Source organism: Lepisma saccharinum, chromosome 15 (assembly GCF_977018435.1).
Source record: "Lepisma saccharinum chromosome 15, izLepSacc3.1, whole genome shotgun sequence".
NCBI lineage: Eukaryota > Metazoa > Arthropoda > Insecta > Zygentoma > Lepismatidae > Lepisma > Lepisma saccharinum.
In genome coordinates this window covers 78,868,045-78,895,119 of record NC_139243.1, presented here as the reverse complement: position 1 = coordinate 78,895,119, position 27,075 = coordinate 78,868,045, and the positions used below count along the sequence as shown (strand labels likewise).

The following is a 27,075-nucleotide window of genomic DNA, read 5'->3' as shown; positions in this document are numbered from 1 at the left end:
TTTGAAGTCCAAACGTGGGACCGGAAGGATGAAGCGATTGTGAGTCCGAGCTGGCAAGCACCTGGAAAGATTGCCTTTCATACGGGTCTCGACAGGAATAACAGGAAATCCTTTCACGCCAGTTGGGGTCGGAAAGGGGAAACGACAATTCTACAGAAGTAACAGGTTCACCTGGGAGATCGTGGCCGTCCCTTGCTCGTAGTTCCTGGTCACAGTGACCAAGGGAAAGCCCGGTTGTCTTGTCCAGGAGTCTGTGATCACTTTCAACGAGAAATTGAAAGACAGGGACATCTCCTTATGAGCTTCTTCGGTGAAAATCCTCCAGATGTCACTGCGTTTGTCCTCGCCCTTCTTCACTTCCTGCAGATATCTTCTGAGGCTCTTGGTGAATGTTCTTTCTCCCAGAGTTTTGTTCAACATCCGAAGGAGGCAAACGCCTGCAAGAACAAACAGAAATATGAAATGTTTGGGTGCGTCGGCACATATGTCCGCTTTGCACTCTTCAAAGTATACGAGGAGAAGTCGTCTTATCTAAAATCATGACCTTTAAGTTTGAAAAGGTTGTAAAGGACCCTTCAGGTTAAAAGTGCCAGGTTGTAAAGACACCTGCGCAGGACATAATAAACACACTAAAAAGATAAGGATACACCACAAACTTCCTCCCAGACAGTGAAAGAGACCCACTCTTCTCAAAAAGCTAAACACATTTGCCAAAACACTGCCATAATCTCCAAACATGGATGGTAAACAGTTTGGAAGATAAAAGTTTGTCTGAGGATAGTAAAATAGGCTCGTTTCATGAGAATATGCCGAACACTAAAATTACATTACAGACACGACATATTAGAGTATCCAGCCGTTGCAGAGAATGACTATAGGTGAGACGACGGCTGTGTCCAATCCGAGGCTGAGTTACAATTCCTTCTTCTCGACGGAAGGGACTCATTATTATTTCTTCTTCCACGTCTGGACGTCTGGACGTACGGCTAGTGACCCAGCATTAATTTACTATTTTGATTCGTGTTTCACTCATGTGACCCCAGAGTAGGGATGACGCGATGTGCACAGAAGTGTTCAGCGAGGGACGCCATTTCAGTAAAACATGGAGCGTTGGTGGCTGCACATCGCGCATTTGCTGCTGAGACATTTTTCAAGAATAGTGAATGTGTTGTATGACGCAGCGACCGTTTATATTACACTTCAATATTGGAAGACATGGGAGGATACCCGATCGCCACACTATCACCAACTGGGTGAAGAACTTTCGCACAACAGCTTCTGCGTTGGACAAGAAACCATATGGGCAGCCACATTCTGACGTGTGATGGAAAATGAAAATGTGGTTACTAGAGTGCGCGAGTGCATTAACTAGGATGGTGTTATTTTCAAAACATAGCAATGTTTCTCAAATGGCATACATGCGTGTTTCAGGTATCGCTGTTGTCAATAAATTTGATCAATGATTGAATGTGTTTCAAAGTGGTAGATGGACGCTGAGTCACCCTCAATAATCCTCTGTAGGGATGTTGTCCTATGTGCTGAGTACACATTTGCAGCCTCAGCTTTAAACCTGGCTAAATAGATTCTCGTCGTGAGAGACAAGTATTGATTGTAGTTATGGTAAGTGACTAGGCCCCGTATAATGGGATAGGTGAAATTGTTCTATTTCAATCGATCAATCATTATTATTTCTTGCTATGGTTACAAGGTTAATCTGATCAATTCACAGGCTACATACCAATATTGCGGTCATTTGCAGATTATTAGTTCAAGATATGTGCAATACAAGATGCAGTTTCATAAGTATTTTTGCTTCTGCACTTTACCTCACACTAAAACATAAAAAAAAGTCACCCTGTTGTTACCTTTGAGGTAGCGGAAGGAGTCGAGGAACTGGTGGGAGGTCGGGGCGACTTCCAGCTCCACCATGGCGTGGGAGGTTTCCGAGGAATCCAGGGACAGGGCATCCAGTCTCTGAGCCACTCCGTAATAGTCCACGACGTTCCATTGGGGCTTCACCTGAGGAGAGAGAACAGTCATCAGCAGATCTTCCAAGAAGGGACACAATAATTATACATTGAATTCACATTTGCAAGTCTTTACGAGCTATGGGTTTGACTTATGGATATACTACGTAATTAATTTATTTATAATTGTTATGTAAGTTAGTCAGATTATTGAAAGGTCGCGACAAAGGCAGGCGCAGAAGACCGCGTGAGTACACCTACCTGATGGACGCCGAGCAGACTGACGTAGGCTGCCAAAGCGTCGTTCAGCCACATGTCTGCCCAGAGGCTCTGGGTGAGCAGATAGCCCAGCCACTGATGGGCCAGCTCGTGGGTCACTGTCATGGCCACTTCCCTCGCGTCGTCCGAGGAAGAAGTCGTCGGGTCGTACAGGATGAACTCCTCGCTGAAGATAGAAAAATAAACCAGTCAAACACACAGTAGCTCATTGTCCAAGACTATTATACACGTAAGATATTATGTCCTATCTTGTCCTGGATTGTTAAATAAATTACTAACGCTCCAAGATACACCTACAACCATGAAAGCTTATTTTCCACTCTGGAACTACGTGTCTGTGAGTCAAATAAATAGTTAAGTCTATGCACAGATAGTGTAATCGGAAAAGGATCTACAGTTTAAAATGGGAAGGAGTACCGGGTTGAAATATCGGCCTGGACGTGGCTGTTCTTTATGATGTCCATTTATTACTCAACCTTATCTTTGCAATTAACGAAAAGTTGCAGAAAAGTGAATTAAAATGAACCAAATCAATCAGTCGAAGCATTCAAATACGAAAGCAGGCATGCAAAAAACAGAGCAAGTCCATACAGAAATTACATATTGCATACACGTAATTTAGTTTCAATTACAATACACTACATTAATTTTCATGAGACTCGTCAGCCGCCGGTGGAGGCACATTTCTCTGTGGTATGAGGTGAACTGTAAACTGTAGGTCCAGTCTCGATTAGCTTATCTGAGCATGAAGTTGAGCTCATCGAAACAAAACAAGAGATTGTTTTGCCAAGACAGGAATATCGAATTTCAAATTCAAGGAGTGTAGAAAACATAATGCTTTGCTTACCCCTCCCTGGCAGAATTTTGACGACGTCCAGTACAGTACAGTACAGTACAGTACAAGGAAAGTATTTAATCACTGCTGAATTTTACCGTGAAACATGCACGGACAATTAAATTAGTAATAAGGTGTGTTTTATACAGCGTATATTGATACACTTTTAGATTGAATTGTATCTTCTGCAAATATGCTGTGTAAAGATACAAACTGCGGGAGTACTAAGTGAGGTGAGTGTACGTGCACGCATTAGAGCGGAAACTACTAGCTCACGTGGCATTCAGATGTTCCTTTGTTAGTTATATATATCGTTACTCTTAGAACTAGAGCTAGCAACTCCCCACTGACCTGTGCACTGCTAGACCCCAGCTGTCGGAAGGGCTTTCCGCCAATCGAGGAAGGGCGACGATGTCCTGTTTGGGCAGAGGGAAGCCCATCTGGAGGAGCTTGCCGAAGTAGCCCATGACCCTCTGGCCCACCTCGCTGGCGAACTTTGTCTCTTGGAGGGCGTCCTCCCTCGCCCACACCCTCAGCTGCCTCCCCGAGGGACTCCCCTTCAGGGCGAGGAAGTCTGACACCACGAAGGCCACGGAGTGGGTGGACATCGGCACGGACTCCTCGAAGTTGTGCCAGCTCCATCCGGGGTGCCCTCTCCTGGGAATTAGAGTGCAAAGTATTATAAGCAGGGACCTCGTTTTCTCGGTGTCATTTTATTTTTCCAAAATCGGTGATCTTTTTTTCTTTCACGTTGCGGTGTTCTTTTCCTCCAAGTTCGAATCTATTTCTGCTAAATATACCTAAAATTTATACCTTCATTGGAAACTAGTATTTTATTTGTTGGCCTACGCCTTTTCGAGATTCACATTTCCATGCCATTTCTCGGACGACAAATATCGATATAACGGTTCCCGTGTGACAGAACCCCGCCACTTTGATCGGTGATCTGAAATGTTCCGATAGAAGGTGAACATTCATGGGAAAGAGCCATTTACATGTGGTTTCATGTAACTGTCAGAATTATTCCATGAATAATAGGCACTATAGTTTTGTTGTTATAATCTCACAGCACGTGTTGCTTGACAATTTGACCAACCGAACGTATGATTGTGCGACCTGCCATACAGGTACGGTGTGAAATGTTTCTAGATCGTTCCCAAGCGACATGTGTCGCGTGTCGCTTCGGTCTGAAATCTTCCGTAGAATGAAGGGGCTCGTGTCGCTTTTCGCTTCGAACTGAAAGCACGTTAAGACCACGGCAGGACTCGAACCTGAAACTGTTGGAACTTTTCCAGCATTAAATACAAAGGCACGTTTTTGATAGTACATGCAAAGTATAAACTGACACTAAGAACAATTTTTATATCCGAAAAAAAGTGATAATCGTTCGGAAGTCTGGAATATGATATTGTTACACTCACATGGGAGAAGAGTCCTTGAGAGGCATATTAGAGAGAGCTCGCTGTGACTTCTGAACTCCAATGCTTATCTGGAACCTCGCCATCAGGACTGGGTCATCGAAGCAAGGAAAGGCCTTCCTGGCGCCCCCTGGGAGGAACTCTGTCAGCGCCGCCCATCTGCAGAAGACGCAACCATTTTCATTGCTAACCAACGATATGCCGTACAGCTACAACAATCAAAAAGTCAATCTCTACAATTAAATAATTCTATGGTTTCACCAATAATAATAGTTTCTTAATAGTAGTTTCGATTTCTGTTACCAGTCTGTAACAGGAGCAAGCTACCAAAAATATCCGATGACTGTCTTCTACACTCGCAAATAACAAGTATTTCCTTTCTTTCTATTGCACATATGTTAATAAATCCACAGGGAGCTGTTGAGTTCAAGAACGCTGTACCAATGTGAATGTTTTAAAGCTGTTGATTTCGTTCGTTTTCATTTAGGAAGATTGATTTCAAATAATGTCTTGTGTTTATAAAAACAACTAAGTTTGTAACGGATTATTTAAAGTGAAATTACACCTTAAGAAGAATAAACTGTTAAATTCTTGTAACGTAACTTATAAAACATCACGAGATACAGTTCAGTGCTAAGGACTTGAAATTATATTTTTAAATTGTGTAAAAGTGTGATCATCATTCGCGTATCGTGTGAACTACATACTCAGTATAATGTACAGTTGCAAAGAAGAGATGCTATCCAAAATGCCATGGTTTAAAGTTAGATCATTTAGGTGTGTCTAAGCTGCTGATTTAAGGTAATGTGTAATACGTACAAGAAGTATTTTCAATTAACATTAGTATTATCCACGTTACTCCATTGAAGTTATTGGTCTTGTAGAACACTTAAGTCTTTTCCTTTCGTTCCTCCTTACCTTATGATATATCATTCCTGTTCATCCATGAACGTTACTTTTACTTCCTCTTCTTCCATAGGTAACTCATCCTGTAGAGCACTTTTTATATTCCATTCTATTCCTTATTAACTCTACTTGTCTAAAACTTCCGTCCACTTAACTTGTCCTGCAGAACATTTACAAATTCCTTTCTGTTGCTCCATCGACGTAACTTGCAATGTAGACATTTACTTTTATTTTGCTTACGTTCTTTAAAACTTAAACCTTCTACTTGCTGTTTCTACAGCGACGTAACTTACCCTGTGGAATCCAAAGTTTTCTATCCCTTTTGTTAGTCAGTCAACGTTACTTTTGCGTTGGTTCTCATACATAACCCGCCTAATCAAACCATAAACCTTTTCTTTATATAACTTTGTCGCCTTATCTCGTTCTGTAAATACCTTACCTTTTCTTTTCCTTACTCTAATGACGTAACTCACCAAGCGGAACCAATCTTCTCTCCCGTAGCTTTCTAGATATCTGCTACTGTAGAAGCTAAATGTTTCTTTCTTGTTGCTTTAGCGACGTAATTTGTTTACTGGAACAACAACCTTTTCCTTCCTAAACTTCGTACAGCGTAGAGGGTTCTCCTCTTGTTGAAGCTAAGATTTTCTTTCTTTTATTCTAGCGACGTAACGTACCTAGTGCAACGCCCACCTTTTCCTCCCTGTAGCTTCGTAGAGTGTTCTGCTACTGTAGAATCTTATCTTCTGATTCCTGTTGCTACAGCGACTTAACTTACCTGGTGGAACACCAACTCTTCCTTCTCCTGTGCTGTCATAGACATTCCGATTCTTTTAGAAGCTAAACTTTTACTTCTTGTAGTTATACCGATACAACTTACTTAGGGGAACCATTATCTTTATCTCCCTGTAGCTTTATAGATTATTCTGTACCTGCAGAAACCAATATTTTCCTTCCTATTGGTCTAACTACGTAACTTACCTAGTGAACCCCTTACGTTTCATTCCTTTAGCGTCGTAGAGAATTCTTCTTCTGTAGACGATAAACATTTTTCCTGTTGCTCTAGCGACGTAATTCACCTAGTGGAACCACTACAAACTTTCTTCACTGTAGCTTCATAGAGAGTTATCTTCATATGAAGCTAAATTCTCCATTCTCTTGTTATAGTGACGAAATTTATATAGTGAACCGACAACCTTCAATTTCCTGTAGCTTCGTTGTGTATTCTGCTGCTGTACAAGCGAAGCTATTCCTTCCTTTTGCTTTAGCGACGTAATTTATCTGGTGGAATCCCAGCTTTTTCATGTTTGTAGCATCGTAAAAGGCTTCAATCCTGTAAAACCTAAGCTTTTTTCATTTCTGTTGCTCCAGCGAAGTAACTAATTTAGCTGAACCCGAACATTTTTCTTCTTGTAGCTTCGTCGATACGTCTGGTCCTGTAGAAGCTATCTTTTCCTTACTTTTGTTCTAGCAACGCAACTTATTACATGACCTTCAACCTTCTGATTCCCGCAGCTATGTCGATTCCTGTAGACCTGTTGAAGCTAAACCTTTAATTCCCGTTGTTCTAGCAACTTAACTTATTAGATGAACACCAACCTTCTGATTTCCGCAGCTACGTCGATTCCTCTGGTTCTGTTGAAGCTAAACCTTTTTTCCTGTTGTTCTAGCAACGTAACTTATTAGATGAACTCCAACCTTCTGATTCCCGCAACTACGTAGATTCCTCTGGTCCTGTAGAACGTAAACCTTTCTATCCTGTTGTTCTAGCAACGGATCTTATTAAATGAATTCCAACCTTCTGATTCCTTCAGCTACGTCGATTCCTGTGGTCCTGTAGAACGTAAACCTTTCTTTCCTGTTGTTCTAGCAACGTAACTTATTAGATGAACTCCAACCTTCTGATTCCTTCAGCTACGTCGATTTCTCTGGTCCTGTAAGACCCTAAACATTTCTTTCCTGTTGTTCTAGCAACGTAACTTATTAGATGAACTTCAACCTTCTGATTCCCGCAACTACGTAGATTCCTCTGGTCCTGTAGAACCTAAACGATTCTTGCCTGTTGTTCTAGCAACGTAACTTATTAGATGAACTTCAACCTTCTGATTCCTTCAGCTACGTCGATTCCTCTGGTCCTGTAGAACGTAAACCTTTCTTTCCTGTTGTTCTAGCAACGGAACTTATTAAATGAATTCCAACCTTCTGATTCCTTCAGCTACGTCGATTCCTGTGGTCCTGTAGAACGTAAACCTTTCTTTCCTGTTGTTCTAGCAACGTAACTTATTAAATGAATTCCAACCTTCTGATTCCTTCAGCTACGTCGATTTCTCTGGTCCTGTAGAAAGTAAACCTTTCTTTCCTGTTGTTCTAGCAACGGAACTTATTAAATGAATTCCAACCTTCTGATTCCTTCAGCTACGTCGATTTCTCTGGTCCTGTAGAAAGTAAACCTTTCTTTCCTGTTGTTCTAGCAACGGAACTTATTAAATGAATTCCAACCTTCTGATTCCTTCAGCTACGTCGATTTCTCTGGTCCTGTAGAAAGTAAACCTTTCTTTCCTGTTGTTCTAGCAACGGAACTTATTAAATGAATTCCAACCTTCTGATTCCTTCAGCTACGTCGATTTCTCTGGTCCTGTAGAACGTAAACCTTTCTTTCCTGTTGTTCTAGCAACGGAACTTATTAAATGAATTCCAACCTTCTGATTCCTTCAGCTACGTCGATTTCTCTGGTCCTGTAGAAAGTAAACCTTTCTTTCCTGTTGTTCTAGCAACGGAACTTATTAAATGAATTCCAACCTTCTGATTCCTTCAGCTACGTCGATTTCTCTGGTCCTGTAGAAAGTAAACCTTTCTTTCCTGTTGTTCTAGCAACGGAACTTATTAAATGAATTCCAACCTTCTGATTCCTTCAGCTACGTCGATTTCTCTGGTCCTGTAGAAAGTAAACCTTTCTTTCCTGTTGTTCTAGCAACGGAACTTATTAAATGAATTCCAACCTTCTGATTCCTTCAGCTACGTCGATTTCTCTGGTCCTGTAGAACGTAAACCTTTCTTTCCTGTTGTTCTAGCAACGGAACTTATTAAATGAATTCCAACCTTCTGATTCCTTCAGCTACATCGATTTCTCTGGTCCTGTAGAAAGTAAACCTTTCTTTCCTGTTGTTCTAGCAACGTAACTTATTAAATGAATTCCAACCTTCTGATTCCTTCAGCTACGTCGATTTCTCTGGTCCTGTAGAAAGTAAACCTTTCTTTCCTGTTGTTCTAGCAACGTAACTTATTAGATGAACTCCAACCTTCTGATTCCCGCAACTACGTAGATTCCTCTGGTCCTGTAGAACCTAAACGATTCTTGCCTGTTGTTCTAGCAACCTAACTTATTAGATGAACTCCAACCTTCTGATTCCCGCAACTACGTAGATTTCTCTGGTCCTGTAAGACCCTAAACATTTCTTTCCTGTTGTTCTAGCAACGTAACTTATTAGATGAACTTCAACCTTCTGATTCCCGCAACTACGTAGATTCCTCTGGTCCTGTAGAACCTAAACGATTCTTGCCTGTTGTTCTAGCAACGTAACTTATTAGATGAACTTCAACCTTCTGATTCCTTCAGCTACGTCGATTCCTCTGGTCCTGTAGAACGTAAACCTTTCTTTCCTGTTGTTCTAGCAACGGAACTTATTAAATGAATTCCAACCTTCTGATTCCTTCAGCTACGTCGATTCCTGTGGTCCTGTAGAACGTAAACCTTTCTTTCCTGTTGTTCTAGCAACGTAACTTATTAAATGAATTCCAACCTTCTGATTCCTTCAGCTACGTCGATTTCTCTGGTCCTGTAGAAAGTAAACCTTTCTTTCCTGTTGTTCTAGCAACGGAACTTATTAAATGAATTCCAACCTTCTGATTCCTTCAGCTACGTCGATTTCTCTGGTCCTGTAGAAAGTAAACCTTTCTTTCCTGTTGTTCTAGCAACGGAACTTATTAAATGAATTCCAACCTTCTGATTCCTTCAGCTACGTCGATTCCTGTGGTCCTGTAGAAAGTAAACCTTTCTTTCCTGTTGTTCTAGCAATGGAACTTATTAAATGAATTCCAACCTTCTGATTCCTTCAGCTACGTCGATTTCTCTGGTCCTGTAGAAAGTAAACCTTTCTTTCCTGTTGTTCTAGCAACGGAACTTATTAAATGAATTCCAACCTTCTGATTCCTTCAGCTACGTCGATTCCTGTGGTCCTGTAGAACGTAAACCTTTCTTTCCTGTTGTTCTAGCAACGTAACTTATTAAATGAATTCCAACCTTCTGATTCCTTCAGCTACGTCGATTTCTCTGGTCCTGTAGAAAGTAAACCTTTCTTTCCTGTTGTTCTAGCAACGGAACTTATTAAATGAATTCCAACCTTCTGATTCCTTCAGCTACGTCGATTCCTGTGGTCCTGTAGAACGTAAACCTTTCTTTCCTGTTGTTCTAGCAACGGAACTTATTAAATGAATTCCAACCTTCTGATTCCTTCAGCTACGTCGATTCCTGTGGTCCTGTAGAACGTAAACCTTTCTTTCCTGTTGTTCTAGCAACGGAACTTATTAAATGAATTCCAACCTTCTGATTCCTTCAGCTACGTCGATTTCTCTGGTCCTGTAGAAAGTAAACCTTTCTTTCCTGTTGTTCTAGCAACGTAACTTATTAGATGAACTCCAACCTTCTGATTCCCGCAACTACGTAGATTCCTCTGGTCCTGTAGAACCTAAACGATTCTTGCCTGTTGTTCTAGCAACCTAACTTATTAGATGAACTCCAACCTTCTGATTCCCGCAACTACGTAGATTTCTCTGGTCCTGTAAGACCCTAAACATTTCTTTCCTGTTGTTCTAGCAACGTAACTTATTAGATGAACTTCAACCTTCTGATTCCCGCAACTACGTAGATTCCTCTGGTCCTGTAGAACCTAAACGATTCTTGCCTGTTGTTCTAGCAACGTAACTTATTAGATGAACTTCAACCTTCTGATTCCTTCAGCTACGTCGATTCCTCTGGTCCTGTAGAAAGTAAACCTTTCTTTCCTGTTGTTCTAGCAACGGAACTTATTAAATGAATTCCAACCTTCTGATTCCTTCAGCTACGTCGATTCCTCTGGTTCTGTAGAACGTAAACCTTTCTTTCCTGTTGTTCTAGCAACGTAACTTATTAAATGAATTCCAACCTTCTTCTGATACCTTCAGCTACGTCGATTCCTGTGGTCCTGTAGAACGTAAACCTTTCTTTCCTGTTGTTCTAGCAACGTAACTTATTAGATGAACTCCAACCTTCTGATTCCCGCAGCTACGTCGATTCCTCTGGTCCTGTAGAACCTAAACATTTCTTTCCTGTTGTTCTACGAAATTAACTTATTAGATGAACTCCAACCTTCTGATTCCCGCAGGAACGTCGATTTCTCTGGTCCTGTAGAAGCCGAACGTTTTCCCCTTGTTGTTACAGAGACGTAACTTATTTGATGAAGCCGAACTTTTTTCTTGTTGTAGCTAAGTCGATTCGTCTGCTCCTCTAGAAGCTATTTTTTCCTTCATGTATATCTAGCAACGTAACGTATTAGATGAGCTCCAACTTTCAGCTTTCTGCAGCTACGTCGATTCCTCTGGTCCTGTAGATGCTAAACCTTTCTTTTCTATTGTTCTAGGCAAGAACTTCAAATTAATCAATTCCACGACGAGAATTTCAGAACTATAAAGCCAATAGGGGAAGATGTTATTTTGGAGAGATGTAACTTACCTATCTGAACACAAACCTTTTTCTTCGTGTAGCTACGTCGATTCCTTTGGTCCTGTAGAGGCTAAACCTTTCCTTCTGTTCTAAAGATGTAACTTACCTATCTGAACCCGAACCTTTTTATTCGTATAGCTACGTCAATTCCTTTGGTCCTGGAGAAGCTAAACCCGGACCTTTTCCTTCTTGCAGCTACGTCGATGCGGCTGCTCATGTAGAATGCAAATTTTCCGTTCCTGTTGCTCTTGCTTCATAACTTACGTGGCTTTTCTTTCCTTTTCTGTAGCGTCGGGGTGCCATCTGCTTCTTTGTTTTATCGACTTAAATACCTAGTTGAACCCCAACTTTTTCTTTTCTGAAACTTTGTCGACACATGCACTCCTGTAGAACTTACCTTCTCGTCTCTACTTGGACGTTACCCATCTAGTGGAATGCCAACTTTTTCCATCGCCTTATATTGTCCTTGTACTTGTACCTTGCCTTTCCGTTCCCGTTGCTCTGTCCAAGTATCTTACCCTTTTTTTACCCTTGCCTGTATCACTCGCCCTGCAGAATACTTACCTCGTCTTTCCCACTGCACGATCGACGAAACTCATCCTATAGAATCCTGGGCCACAGTCCCTCATATTGGCATGGTACTGTATCCTCACAATGTACTTCGTATTGTTCTTCATTGGCACATCTAGTTTGATAACAAATATATTCTTGTTACGGTCGTACAAATAGGATCTGATTGGTACCATCATTCCATCCTCCAGCACTTCCAGCGAGTCGTTGTTTATTCTGAGGTCCTCCACGTGGACGATAACTGTGTCCGTAGACTCCACACAATTCACAGTGATCTGCACGTCTCCTTCGAACGTCGAGTTGCCAAGGTCTGGTTTTATCTTCAGCTTGTATCGTTCTGGGACCAGGTTCGTGGGCAGCCTGTAATGTAATTTTCCCTCACTGGCAGCAACTGCCAGTAGCATTGATACAATGTAAATACACACCATCTTCGTTTTTTCGACGATGGATTACATGAGTTTGTGCAGTCCTTAACAAAAAGAAATATAGCAATTAATATGGTAGCTATTGATTCACATGAAAGAAACAATAATTTGAATAAGTTATTGAAGGGCGTTAGTTGACCAAACGCTTACAAGATCTAAGTCAAGTGCAATTGTGCGCCTCCCCGATAGCGTAGCGAAATACCATCGGCTTGTAATCAAACGGTCCCGCGTTCGATACCCCGCGAAGACACATAGTAGTTCATATCGGACTTTAAACTGTAGATCCAGTCTCGATTAGCTTACGTGTGCATAAAGTCGAACTCAAACATCAGTGTAATTTCAAGAAAGGTCGAATCAAATTGGTTTATAGTCTTTCTGTACATTTAGTAACAATAGAACGAAATGAAACATTTGAAGCAGTTTCCTTCCGTAAGAAGGATCGTTATAATCCAATAGCGTACTCAAGATTTTCAATTGGCTGTTCGAATTGCGTTTTAAGAAATATCGGTAAACTTTTCATGTACGCGTGAAATTCCCCCATTAAGTTCAGTTCTGTATTATTGTGTGTGTGTGTGTGTGTCTGCACGGGTACCCATCCCCCCAAAGTCTATGACACTTCCCCTTCCAGAAGGTAGCACACCTACTCATCTTTTAGCTAAATTCTGTATTAAAGTGAGGAAGAGGATTTCGCTCGAGCGACAAATAGTTCGCATGGACGACGCTAGATAGCGTACGAAATCGAGATCTTCGCTCGAGCGAATAACGTTCGAAGAGGCAAAACGAGCGGTATACTCTCGAAGCCCAGTAGTACACGTATAACCGTAATTTTTGTTGTTGTAGTTTCCCCTCAAATATGGATCGTGAAGTGAAAGAAAGGCTCAGTGAAATTGAAAGTTAAGTGAACATCGTAACATACCCTTCGGCATGTGGGATCGAACTCGTGGGTGTAGATCACTTATCATTCATCCTTGATTATGGAGCAACTCGCTATTCATGGTAAGCTTGATGGTAAGGTACGAGAGGTAAATGAAGGTAAATTATTTGTGTGTGTGTGTGGGGGGGGGGGGTCATTAAGTTAATATACAATTTAGAAATATCACACAGATAGTGCATTTTTCTATAGGTATCTTCTGAAACATGTCTTGTAGTGTTAATTGCTATTGACATCATCCCTTATTACATACTACACACTACTTTTGATGATACAGATATTTATATCATACCAAAAATGCACAATATTCAATCATAGTGCCTACCGTACATTTCACCCCCAGCAGAAGGAATAAAACTTCCCTTCGTTCCCATATTAGGAACTGTTGACCTTTGATGCAGATATGGAAGGAATGTGGATGATGACGTCAAAGTCACAGATTTCTGTCTAAACGGGAGACTGCAACAGGGGCAGCAAAGGTACGGATAAAGAAGCTCCTCTGTGAAAGGACATTCTTAATATTGCCGCTACTTCGACTTCAGCTCGTAAACAAGATAAAGTTTATGTTCTGTGAATTTATCCTTCACCAAGTTGTGAGCAAAATAATATCTTCTGTCTACATTTTCACTCTTCACTGCAAATAAATTATACAAAATAACTTTACCTAATGTCAAGGGAGAGCTCAGCCTGGCTACGGCCCTGCTATGCAAGAACTTTCTAAACTCGATACAACCTACTAAATACAGGGTGCCTACAAATGATTGAAGCAGTTTCACGATGTTACTGTACGTGTATTATTGAACATATTGTGAAGTAACTTTAAAGTTTTGTTGAGAAACTCAACAATTTTTGTAACACATTACGAGTGTCCGATATGACCACTCTTCGTGATTCTGCAGACATAAACGTTATATTCAAGTTCTTCCCTAACGCGATGCAATCAATTCGATCAAAAGCACTGATGATACGAGCCCGCAGTTCTGCTAGATCACTCGGTAATGGAGGCACAACCACTAGATCCTTCACATAACACCACACAAGAAAGTCACCGTGAGGCAATGTCAGCAGTTGTTGATCATCATTTCCACAACGACCGACCCATCGGTTTGATACTCTGGTGGTTAAGATTTTGTGGACATCGTGATGGAACTGGGGCGGAGCACCATCCAACTGGTGGATAAAGTTCTCACTGTCTGTCTCGAACTGTGGCATGAGACAATTTTCTAACATGTCAAGATACCCGTATTGTGTAATGATTGTTCGCTGGAGAAGAAGCGGCCGTAAACTCTAAATTTTGAGAGTGCACAAAAAGCATTGAGTTCTGGAAAGTCACGAATATGCTCACGGCGAACAGAAGACTCCCATAACTTGTAACGTGTCACAAAACTTGTTGAGTTTCTCTACAAAACTGCAAAGTTACTTCGTGATACGTTCAATAATACATGTACAGTAACATCATGAAACGGCTTTCAATCATTTGTAGACACCCTGTACTTTCCGCTACTTAGACTTCAGTTCATAAACAAGATGAAGGAATGTGATTGCTGATGTTCGTTCCGTGAATTTGTCTTTTCTTCAAGTTATGAGCACATAATGTCCGCTGTCTACATTTTCACTTGTCACTACAAACAAATTATACAATAGTTTTACCTAACGACCGGGTGCTAACGACAATGCAAGGGGGCTGACGACGATGCCAGGTGGACTGAGCCACCCCCTGGCCCCTGCCTGGCTACGGGCCTGAATTACATACATATAAATGGCAAAACACAACACTTGAGATTCATACACCCTAAGACCGGATCAACATGGTAAATGGAAAAGTATACCTGTCTCTGCCAGAAGATGTACCTCCCACGATGAGTAATTATGTTCGTAACTGTACTGTGCGTCGAGAGTTTGACTTGCAACTCTCTCTGATGTTTCCTCGCTCAATCGCAGTCCTGCCCCTCTCAATGTTCGCTCTAAGACTCCTCCCTGATCTCTCTCCTCACAGATATTTATTATGATCGATTTTACTAAGCAAATGCAGAGTCAGTTACCTCTATGCTCTCCCGGGTCTCACCTGTTTACACCATTGGTGACCAGGTAGAGCTTAGATAATGTCTGATACTGCATTACTGATTGTCAATTTCCTGTCTGGAAAATGATGGCTGAATAACTGGAATTTGGAGGTTCATTATATTGATATTTCTAATTATTTCATAGATCGTTACGACATAGTCATCATCTACATGCTAACATGTAGTTTTTTCTATTAAATAGATTATTGTGGGTTGAAACTACCAGGGCTGATATTTTACATAATATGTGTCTACGATTATTGTCACATTAAAATAATATTCCATTGTAAACGCTCGACGATTGTAGACTAGAACGAGTACTCTATTCTGTATGCAGATTATTTTGGGCAAACAAAAGTTCACAGAAAATTAATAACAACATTCACTTGCGACATTATGCTAGTTGGGATTGGATGTACAATTTTGCTTCCCCCTTCACATAACTAATTGTAAAAAGCGTTAGAGTAGTTAATGCAAAGTGTTACAATGATGAACTAGGTTTTGTGATATACGCATCAATCTGCCAGCGAAGCAAGAAAGACGATTATTAGATCAATTTCTTTGTAAACGGACAATACTATTAATTTAATAGAGAGCCAATACTTTCTTGGGATGCCGTGAAACTTACGATTTGCACGCTACTAACAGTGGACGAGCAAGTTCACCTGTTAAATACATTTATTCTTGAACTGTTCGATAAACATGCTCCCGTCAGAAAGAAACGAGTCTCACACACCCTCGCCCCGTGGCTGACGGACGACGTACGTCGGCTTATGGTCATGCGGGACAGAGCTTACACCAAATACAGGAATGACGGAAAGAACGGTGACCCTAGCACATCCAGCTTTGAAAATTATAGAACCCTGAGGAACCGCTGCAATCAGGAGGCAAGAAAAGCAAAGCGCCGATTCACATACGAATTGCTCAACCACCAAAATAAACCGGACGTTCTCTGAAAAAAAATGAAAATTCTAGGTGTCGGGAAACAGAAAAGGTACGACCACAGTCCAAAATTTACACCAGATGTACTTAAAGACCATTTTTGTGACCTGCCGATTATTGAAAGTAGAGTTAAAAGTGAAACTATTCGGAATATCGCAACGCACTCCACAAATGCTCCAAAATTTTGCTTTTCCTGGATTTCACCGGAACAAGTTAGAAAATCTTTAATTAAGATAAAATCGTCGGCCGTAGGAGTAGATGAAGTTTCCATTCTCCTGATCAAAAAAATCCTTAACCACGTCCTTATTCCTATAACGGACATATTTAATTTCTCCTTGCTTTCTGGCACATTTCCATCGCTTTGGAAACTCGCCCAGGTACGCCCTATACCTAAAACAAACAACGAAACCAATGTAAACAATGATATACCAATCAGCATCCTCCCAGCTCTGTCTAAGGCTCTGGAACATCTTATTAGTGGTCAAACCCGTGACTTCCTAGCACGAAATAACCTAATAAACCACTTTCAATCTGGGTTCCATAGCAACCACAGCACATGCACGGCTCTCGTCAAGGTAACCGACGACCTGAGGTTAGCCATGGACAATCGACAACTTAATCCTTGTTCTTCTCGATTTTACCAAAGCCTTCCAAACCATTGACCACGAAATTTTACTCACTAAACTATCATCCCTATTCAGCTTCTCGAACTCTACGGTTAACTGGTTCCGTTCGTACCTGCATGGACGTCAACAATGTGTCGTCGACCTACATCAAAGGTCATCCTGGAAAAGCATCCCCTGTGGCGTCCCTCAAGGCACAGCACTGGGCCCCCTCCTGTTTACACTGTATATAAACGACCTCCCGTCGGTGCTTAACCACTGTAGGTATCACATCTATGCCGACGACTTTCAATTATACTTTTCCTTCCCTCCTCAAGAAATATTTTATGCAACCGAATGTGTAAACAACGACCTGAAGAAAATCAACAAGTGGTCGGTAGACCACGGCTTGCACGTCAACCCGACCAAAACCCAGTGTATGCTCGTAGGTTCCATCAAGATTCTGAACAAAATTGACTAATTAAATCTCTCTAAGCTTACGGCCAATGATAAATACTTGTCTCTCTCCACTACAGTTAAAAATCTGGGCGTTATGCTCAACAATAATCTTACCTGGAGAGAACACTTGAACTCAGTATGTAAAGGAGCTTTTGGTGTACTACACTCTCTCTACCGCCTTAAAAACCTCCTCCCCGAATATACGTATAAAAACCAAACTTGTCTAATCTTTGGTCTTCCCTATCATTGATTATTGTGACTGTTTATTCTGACGATAATCACGAGCAAACTAGATGCGCCTGCAGCGAATCCAGAATGCCTGCATTCGCTTTGTGTTTGACATAAAATATTCCGAACATTTGACGCCGTATTATGCGAAGGTCGAGTGGCTGAAATTAAGTGATAAACGGATTTACCACAAACTTATCCTACTGTACAAAGCCCTAGAAATAAAAGATCTAAAATACCTCTCCAGGCGGCTTCAATATCTTTCCGACTTTCACTCCCGCAACGCCAGATCACGCGAAAAATCTCTGCTATCCATTCCTCCCCACAGATCTGACTTCTACGCCAATTCGTTTACCGTTACTTCTGCAGGACACTCGAACAGACTGCCCCCCGAGATCCAAGCCTCTTCCTCAAATGTAATATTCAAAAGACAACTAAAATCACACATGTTAAACATTTTGGACCTAGAATGAATTCCCAGAAAACAACGCTTAGGCTTTAAGCTAACGAAATTTTCTTTCCCTATAGGTATTTGTGTGTGAATGTGTGTGCGCGTATGTTCATATAGAAACTGTACTGCAGTTGTTTTTAATTTTACTTTTCAGATATATTTTTCAGTGTGTTGGTAAAAATAATCTACTGTGATTAATGGGTAATCTACTTTTTGACTCCTCGTATGCAAACTGTATTACTTTTATTTTATTTTAATTTTAATGTTACTTTTATTACTTATTGTCACTTTATTTTTAATGTATTTTCATTCTTTAATTGGATACAATTAACGGTAAAGAGAAAATTGAACATTATAATTAATGGTTAAGTGGAAGAGAAAGCATTAATGCCTTAACGTTGCCATGTAAACAAAGTCGTAAATAAATAAATAACTAATAACCAAGCCCCAAATTTTTGTGCGAAATAACAAAAGTTGTAGACTTTATAAACATTATAAAAATATTTTATAATTCTTTAGTACTTATTATGTTATGAAACTTCTGCTATTATGAAAGTTTTCCTTTCTTTTGTATCATCCCAAAACTCTTATGAAATACCATGTGGGTACCAGTGTGTTCTGCACTGTAGAAGGCCAGACAACTGCTACGAGGGAATTCTTGTACTTGTCAGGTAAAATTTGACAAATAGTTTACGCCAGACTGTGAGAAATGTGTGATACTGCGTCAAAGTTACTGCTTTTGCATGTCATTAGAATTTTTTTTACAACATAATAACTTATACATTTCTATTTTGAATATATACTACCTTATTGAATTTCCTCCTCACTGTTTTTCGTAGACACGGGGTTTGGCAGATCCATATTCAGCTCCAATCTAATTTTCATATCCTTTCTTATTCCTGGTGACAACCCTCTTAAATTCTTCTTGGTCTCTGTCGCTCAGTTTACATTTTCTTTCCCATTGCCGCTCTCCGATTATGTTTCTTTCCGGATACACTGTATCCCATCTCGATAGCCGAATTAAATTGTCTTCTATGGTCCAGCTAGGCAGGCATCAACAATGTGTCCTCTTTGAAACGCTAAGCCCGGACATGATTCACTATCAAGTGCACAGAACGATGTTTGTACAGTATTTGCGTCCTACTGGTTTGAGTGGGATGATATACTGGGAAAAACAACGCACGTCGCACCGCATCTGACTTTACGAGGAAAACTTGCAGCAATTTAACTTGTTACCACAACCTGGTGTGTCCATATTTTTGTCCAACCCCTGTATCTTTTTATAGTCAAGCAATTTTTGTCTTTGTCTCTGAGCAACTAACTGGAAAGAATGGTTCGGTTGTTGGCATGAACAAAGGAACGAAACAATCGGAAAAAATTTGTAGAGCTACGTTGATGATTTATATATCTTTTTTGGTCCACCAAATTAAATTTGAATTTAAAATTTTAGGTGCGTCAGCACTAAGAGCTATTTTGCACCCGGCACGTTATACGGGGTACTGCCCCTTACCATAACTAAAATAACTGTAATGTCGTGTTACTAAAATATTAAAATATTCTGACTTAGGTTAAAAGCTGAGGCTGCAAAGAGGCACTCAGCACAATTAAGGACAAAACACAGGACAACCCACACACAGCCCTACGAGGATTATACTGGCCGTAGGTCCAGACGTCAGAGCCTCGTTAGTCTGCAAAATGCAGTCCAGGGTGTATTAGTGGAAGTGAGGTTGACAATTGTGTGTACAACGTGGAAGGATAACCCCTTACACCCCGCACCAAATTACATGTTTGTATACTCATTCACTGAGTTTATCATTTAAAAGTGGTCCAATGCACGGGATAACATAGAATGTAATATCAGCAAATAATTATATAATTATTTGGTTTATTAATTAATTTGTATTGTTAATTCGTTTATGAATAATGTTTACGAAGCCTTTTTAACTTCGATGAGGCTCACACAATAACAAGTACTGCTCTGTGATGAACCCACACCAAGTATTGGAAAAACCACTTCATGACGTGAAGATCTGTCGGCACATCGGATAATAGGGCCATTTTTTTTACGGACACAATCACTTCTGAGCAGATCTTGACACCCTTCATGCAACAGCTAACAATGTGTGAGAAAAACTACGCATGGCGCCAGCAAGATAGCGTTCCTACTCATACTGCAATGGCGTTCTTGGATAGACAGTTTCACACAGCGTGTCTACTACTATCCTACTACTGAGAGTCACTTTTTTTAAAGCTATTCAATTAATTAAAGAAACCTATTCTGGTTTTCCATTCCCCCTGCCTCATCGCACATACACATGTATTTCAGCATGTTGCGAAGGTGACTTTTTAATGCATATATTGATTTTTAATGTAAAAATGGTAATTTTTATATTATTTTAAGAAAAGTATCCCCCAAACATTTTGATAGCGCGGTTCGCGTCATTATCCACCTCTGATTCGAAGGAGGTGCCACGAAAATTTCATCGGACATGAGCGCCAACTGTTCCCTTCTCCTTTCTGTCCACACTGCTGCCATAAGTTGGCAAGAGTGCATACAATTAAAATTACACTTAAGCCCCTATCACACGGAACTGGATTTCTAGTAGGAATGCCCTAGTTGGCGCTGAACTGACTTTCTAGGTAGCAATCATGGCCGCCTGGCTGACTGCTTGACTGGTTTGGAGGAATAGGACATGTTCTAATTGCTACTTGCTTTGCTCGACTGGATTCTGTGGAACAGTCAATCTGAGTAAAGTTTGGCCGTGTGAAGATAATCTGTGAGTTTGCAAAGGAGCGTTTTTTGTCTGTGGTTTCCGAGTGCGGCTGTTTTTGTTAGTTTCTCCGTTTCACGATAAAAAAAAGTAGAGAGATGACGTGCAGTGCATTCGTGTTCAGTTCATTAATATTTAGGTTTTTATGCAAAGCGATGAGATGAGTACGTGACAAATATGATTTGCTGAAAATGAAAATCCTTATTATTACAAGTGTATTAATAAATGTTTGAATTTTTTTTCATTCTTCAAATTGCTCGTCCACGTCCACCTTTAAGCAGGCTCTAGGCGAAAGCATAAATGCTACGTAAATGCTTCCAAAAATCTTATATAGTACTTTACAGTTTTACGCCAAAGCATTTCATGGATCATTTCGGTTAGCTAATCCAATTACAATGTATAATACTGTTACCCTGCCCTCGTGTCAGGGCAACACTGTTTTTTCGTTATTGAAATATTTATTAATATGTTAATTAATTAGGTAATAACATGTATAAAAATATGTATGTGTTTTTTTGTGTCACCCTATTTATTATGCATTTTTAGGTTCGTATATATTCCGTGCATAAAAACCATGTAGCTCTCTGTTCTTTTCTTCGTGTTTCGGACGTTCAAGGAAAAGGCGGGCAGTTTAGCTGTTAAAGATTAAAGATTTTGAAAGAAGGGCGGTTGGCAACAGACGCCAACAAAACGTATATAAACTCCCAGATTAGAGTGGGGGAGGTCGGCTGTTGGAACTGAGACTTGGAAGGGAGAGGCTGTTTTTGCTTCGGTCAGCTAGGACCGGAGGACAGGTCTCCCGAAACGGATGCTGTAAGAGATTGGATTGCCGGGCAAGCTAGTGCCTTGGTATCCAGTTTACAGGTAAAAAGGTGGTTTGTACTGGATGTTATTTTAAGTAATTACGGTGCGCCGGGCAGCCTAGTGCCTTGTCACCGTGGAGGTTGAGAAAAGTACACGTCGGGCGACCTCGCTATGTTGACTTGGTGCAACCCACGTGCATTGCCGTACAAAGAAAGATACTCTTAGACAAACCAGAGCCGAGTACGGAGTGCACCGAACCTCAAGTGCGGAGGTAAAGTGTGGGGGCCAGGCAAGTAACAATACATACAGTACGAAAGGCACGTCAAGTTACACCATCTATGGTGAGTGCACGGTGTTTACAATTGAAAAAGCTAAAATATTCTTCCATACGTGTACAATAAACGTTGTAAAGTAAGTATTTTATCAGCGCCGTTCTTCTCTACCTAAAACCATTTAATACGAAGCGATATTCCTCTCGGTTGAATAGTTATTGTATTTTAAAAGTGTAAAGTGATACGTTGTTTACATCTCACGCGGCCGCCATTACACTCGTGACCTAGAGGTCTCTTCTGATTGGTTACGCTACGAGAAATGCTTCATAACGAGCCTATCCTCGAGAAATGCCACGAAATATGCCATGGCATCTGAAATGCCATAACATTTCTCACTTTACACGGTAGCGTTTTGGTCATGGCACAAATGGTAAGGAAAATGCTTTCGTCTAAAGCTGGCCTTAGAAACGACTACATATACGACTAGAGAGTAGTGGTAGCTCAGTCGTTGCGGTTAGTTTTTTCAGAATAAATTACAATAAATATAAATTTTGAAACAATAACAAACAACATACAAGGTTTGATTAAAACCAATGTGTTAAGAAATATATCGCTTATATCACGAGTGCATTATTTAAACAGATATTATTCGCAAAAGTTTGGCTTGTCGCGGCACTCTTTCCTTAGTCAAGAACTTTTGCAACACGTTTACGATCGCCGGGTTCGATTCCCGGTGGAGGCACATACTGGTTCTGATCCAGTCCCGATTAGCCTTACTGTGCATAAAGTGGACTTAAAAAAACAACAACTCAACAACGTTTACGATCGCTAGATACGTATTTCTTGTGGTAGCTGGATTGAGACTGATGCACGTGGAATGGAAAGCGGCGGCATTGTTTGTTCAACACGCGTAATCTACAGACGCTCACACAACAACCAGATACAGTATGTAACATTGTTATTCGTACACATAGAATTTCCGAGGAAAAAATGTCATATCTACTAGGAAATATAATCATTTTCATATGTAACTGGAAATTAATGTTAATGAAGGTTTCACCAAGAAATGTCAATAAAAATGTATGTTCAAAGTGTATAAACAGAGCGTATAATTTCTGTGAAAAGAGAAAAACATGCTGTTTCATGCAACATTGTTATTCGTACAGGCAAGAGTTTCAATCTTCCTCGCATACAGCGCCACCGCTATTCAGGCGATTTCGTGCAGTTTGCAACTTCGTAACAAGTTTGAACATGCAGGCGCGCTCCCCGTCAAGTGGAATGCTGGCGTAGGTATTGTTGTAGGCCTATCGTCTATCTATCAGCGTGTTCGAAATGGGCAAGGTGAAGGAACGTAGTTCCGATCTGAAGAATGTTGTTATAAATTTGGCCCTTACAGGTTATTCGTTAAGAAAAATTGGACAAACAGTCAATAAATCACACTCCACAGTTCAATACATAGTAAACAAATTTATAGAGAAAGATTCAACAGAATGTGCCGAGAAAACCAAAAGAGAGACGGTTGAATAAACGTGATGAACGCTTTATTTTAAAAAGAGTGCGAGAAAACCCGCGACTAAGTGTTCCTCAGTTACGACCGTTCGTAGAAAATGTTACTGGCAAGATGATGTCCGATCAAACTGTCCGACGTGCCTTGTGGAAGCATGGCTATCATGGCAGAATACCACGAAAGAGGCCGTATGTAATTAAGGTGAATCGCATGAATAGACTTTCATTCGCAATAGAGCACATCCACAAGGACCAGGAATTTTGGGATAGTGTCATATAGTCAAACGAGTCCAAGATTAATATATACGGGTCAGATGGGATAAATAGGGTCTGGAGAAAATCAAATAAAGACAATGATCACATTAACACAGTTCCAACAGTTAAACACGGTGGTGGGTCATTATTGACTTGGGGCAGTATGTCGTCCAAAGGTGTTAGTACCATCCAGTTTATTGATGGTATCATGGAAGCATATGTCTATTTGGACATATTGAAGAACAATGTAAAACAGAGTGCCCAAAAAATGGACATGCCGCCTATCAACAGATTCCAACAAGACAATGACAATAAGCATAAGGCATGAGTTAACATGAATTGGTTAATATGGAAAGTGCCCAAACTACTACAACACCAGCTCAAAGTCCAGACTTAAATCCCACAGAGCATTTATGGGCAATTTTGAAGAGGCGAGTCCATAAAGCAGGCGTCAAGTCCAAACAAGAGTTGAAAACTGTTGCGCAAGCCGAGTGGAATAAAATAAGCTCTGAAACATGTTGGAAACTGGTTAATTCTATGAAGAACAGGTGTCAAGCAGTAATTAAAGCCAAAGGATACGCATCAAAGTATTAGAACTGTCAGTCAATTTGAACTGAATACACTTTTTTCTTTTATATTATTAAGTGTACGAATAGAAAAGTTGTATAAAAAATGGCATGTTTCTCTTTCAGTTTCATTTACTTTATTATTGTCATTGGTTATACAGAATTTGGGTAAGATTTTATGTTCGTAATGATATTAGTTATTGAATTGTAAAGAAACAATTTCAAAAGAGTGTATTTCCTTTCAGATATTAAAGCATTTTCTTGGAAAATCCCTGTGTACGAATAAGAATGTTACATACTGCAGCTACTACACAGCGATAGTGCTACGATCGATACTAAATAAAATTTCCTTGACCTTGCCAATGCACACTGCAGCTATCCAGAGAAACTTTGCTTATCTCTTATCATCCATTGCAGAATGTGTGTACAGACTGGGAGCAGGAAGTACGATCCGAAACATACAAGTCAATGACTTGTATCGCCAGGAACTTGACCTAAATACGCAGCCAGCGAAAGTAGAGCAACAGACTCTCAATAAGGAATGGAACATGGTATGGATGAATGTTTGGGCGAAACATTAAACTGACAAGGTTCAGTCCTTATGGTACATATTAGTACATGATAAATATGATACCAAAAGTAAAAGATATCGACTTCAATTCAGTAACACGTCTTTATGTCACGTGTGCAATGAGGAAGACACAATGGAACACAGAATATCTAAATGTCATCACGCAAGTCCCATGTGGCAATAATTACGAAACATGTTAAGTAGAGTACGTCGTACAGTCTTAGAAAAAAATACCTGGGCCACGGGACGTAGAATTTCGTAACGTCTTAAAGCCTGTTGTTTATGCAACCCAAATAACAAAATATTCGCTTAAGTTTGCCTGGTGATTCTGAGTTCTCGGGAAGGATTGAGCTTTGATAGCATGAGTCACATGACTCGTGCCCCAGCCACAACAAACAGCTGGGTGCTACGATGCCTCCAGAAGAAAATTTCAGGAACTGGTTTCTTGACAAGACCTACTCGTAAAGAAATACTATTCTTTCAAGTGATATTAGAGTCATTGTCAAGAGGTTCGCTGAAATGATGGTTCTCATCACAGACCACATGCCACACGTTAATTGTTTAAGTCCAGTTCATGCACTGGACCTACAGATTAAAATGGGATCCGAACCAAATGCCTCTCTATTTGGTATTGAATTCGGAAGCCTTTCATTACATGGCGAAGACGTTACCACTACGACATCAGAGAGGCAATGGAACCCCTTGAGAAAGAGATAAGCGAAAATTGCTACGTGACAAACCATATTTGCCCGTAAATTTTAAAAATAAGACAATATTTTGTACTGACAGTTTCGAACCGTGGGAGAGGCATATATTTTTTTGTACCATCGTCCATTTCACGAGTTTATAATTCTTCCTCACCGACACGAGTAACGCGAGTGGTAGAAGAAAAGCGAAGTAAAATAACTGAAACAGAAATAAAAGGAAAAAGCGAAATAAATTTTATTCATAATATTCTGCAGTCACTTGAGTTGTATTCACGGGATGCTATCTTTAAAGAAAGCCGTGGTCTCTTCCTTGTCTTTTTTGCTTTCTTTGTGCTCTTGCTTCCCCCGTCACGATTGGTCTAAAACTAATTAATGCGACGTTAATTAAACAATCCAAACAACGAAACAATGCACAATCAACTGCACAAAACAACATTCCAAATGTTTTCGAATCGGAAAACAATTGAGATGCTGTAAAATGACTTAAGATGCAGTAATAAAGTGGGAATTCGGTACCGTATAGAATTAAATCGGTAGAGATGTTCGATTTGATTGGATGTTTGTTATTTAGATTTGCTATTCTTTCACTTTTGGCAAATAGCGACGATGAAGATGAGTGATGCTATGATGAAATTGATGAAGGGACACTTACCAAGGACACCCACGCCCAAGTCGAGATTCTAACCAGGGACCCATGGCATCGTAGCGCGCTGTGCTAACCACTCCTCCATGGAGTGGACATTATAGCATATTTTGTGTGCTCAATTGGGATCAATCAATGGAATGAATAGGCATATTATATGATTAATAAATTCATATCATAATACCACGTCATATTATTCGGCACGAAGTAACATCAGAGACATTCAATCTTGCATTTTTGCCTTTCAACTAATTCTTTGAATTCAGGTTAATCACAACAATAAGATAAATTATGAAGCAAATGATAGTGAATGTGGGATATTATTACGAATTACCTGACAGAAACAACATTAAGCAGGCTCGGTGGTCAAGCTCATTAAGTGATTGACATTCGATATCCTCGCCAAAGTTCCCGGGTTTGAGTACCGTCCTTGTCGGGGGTGTTTGACTATTTCGTCATCAATTTCATGTAATGGTCACTCGTCCTTATCGTCGCGATCATCGAACAGGGAATGAAAATTATAAAAATAAATACGATGGAAGAGTACTTATTTCATCTCTCACGAAATCTCCTACAAAACCGGAATATATAAAATACATGTATATTCATTCATATACATTTTCGATTTCTATATTTAACTAATCGAGACCGAGAACGGGAGAGCAATTTTCAATTCGACAAACCGAGAGACGGAGAAACTGTCAAGTCTCGTTTCTTCTTGGAACCTCCGTAATCGAGTTGTTCTGTTTGTCATTGGCTTTGTATTGGCAATTATTGCCAGTATTCTTCCCCTGCAGGTAAACCATAACGATGAATTATGATGAAATGAAGCAGATAAAAGGGCAAGAACAAGAAAGTCATGCCTGTTCGGGACTCCAACCCAGAACCTTATGTAACGAGATTTGAAATTCTGGAGAAGGCGTCCGTGTTTCGCTTGGTTTTCTCTTTCCTCTACTTCTCTTATATTATCATACATGTATAATAAAAATGGATCTGATACGATATGTTGCGATTCATAATTGTGCTGGTTAGATGCTACAGATGCGAACTCCAAACTGCAATATATTATTCCCTTGTGTTTCGTATGTGGTTGAACATGAAATTTTCTTACACTGTGACAATTTCTTTCTTAGTTTTGGTTTGGTGCAC

General features: G+C 40.2%; 1 protein-coding gene across 1 annotated transcript in view; it reads right to left on the bottom strand.

Annotated features, from left to right (window-relative positions):
• The window catches only part of LOC145999353 (uncharacterized), a 266,207-nt gene that overhangs the window by 134,785 nt on the left and 104,347 nt on the right, over positions 1 to 27,075 (bottom strand). The window contains exons 15-20 of the mRNA XM_083136293.1: positions 11,725 to 12,179; positions 4,503 to 4,658; positions 3,433 to 3,738; positions 2,229 to 2,412; positions 1,866 to 2,019; positions 172 to 437 (exon numbers count right to left, since the gene is read on the bottom strand). Coding sequence (XP_082992419.1) covers positions 172 to 437; positions 1,866 to 2,019; positions 2,229 to 2,412; positions 3,433 to 3,738; positions 4,503 to 4,658; positions 11,725 to 12,179 — 1,521 coding nt within the window. The remainder of the gene's footprint in view (positions 1 to 171; positions 438 to 1,865; positions 2,020 to 2,228; positions 2,413 to 3,432; positions 3,739 to 4,502; positions 4,659 to 11,724; positions 12,180 to 27,075) is intronic.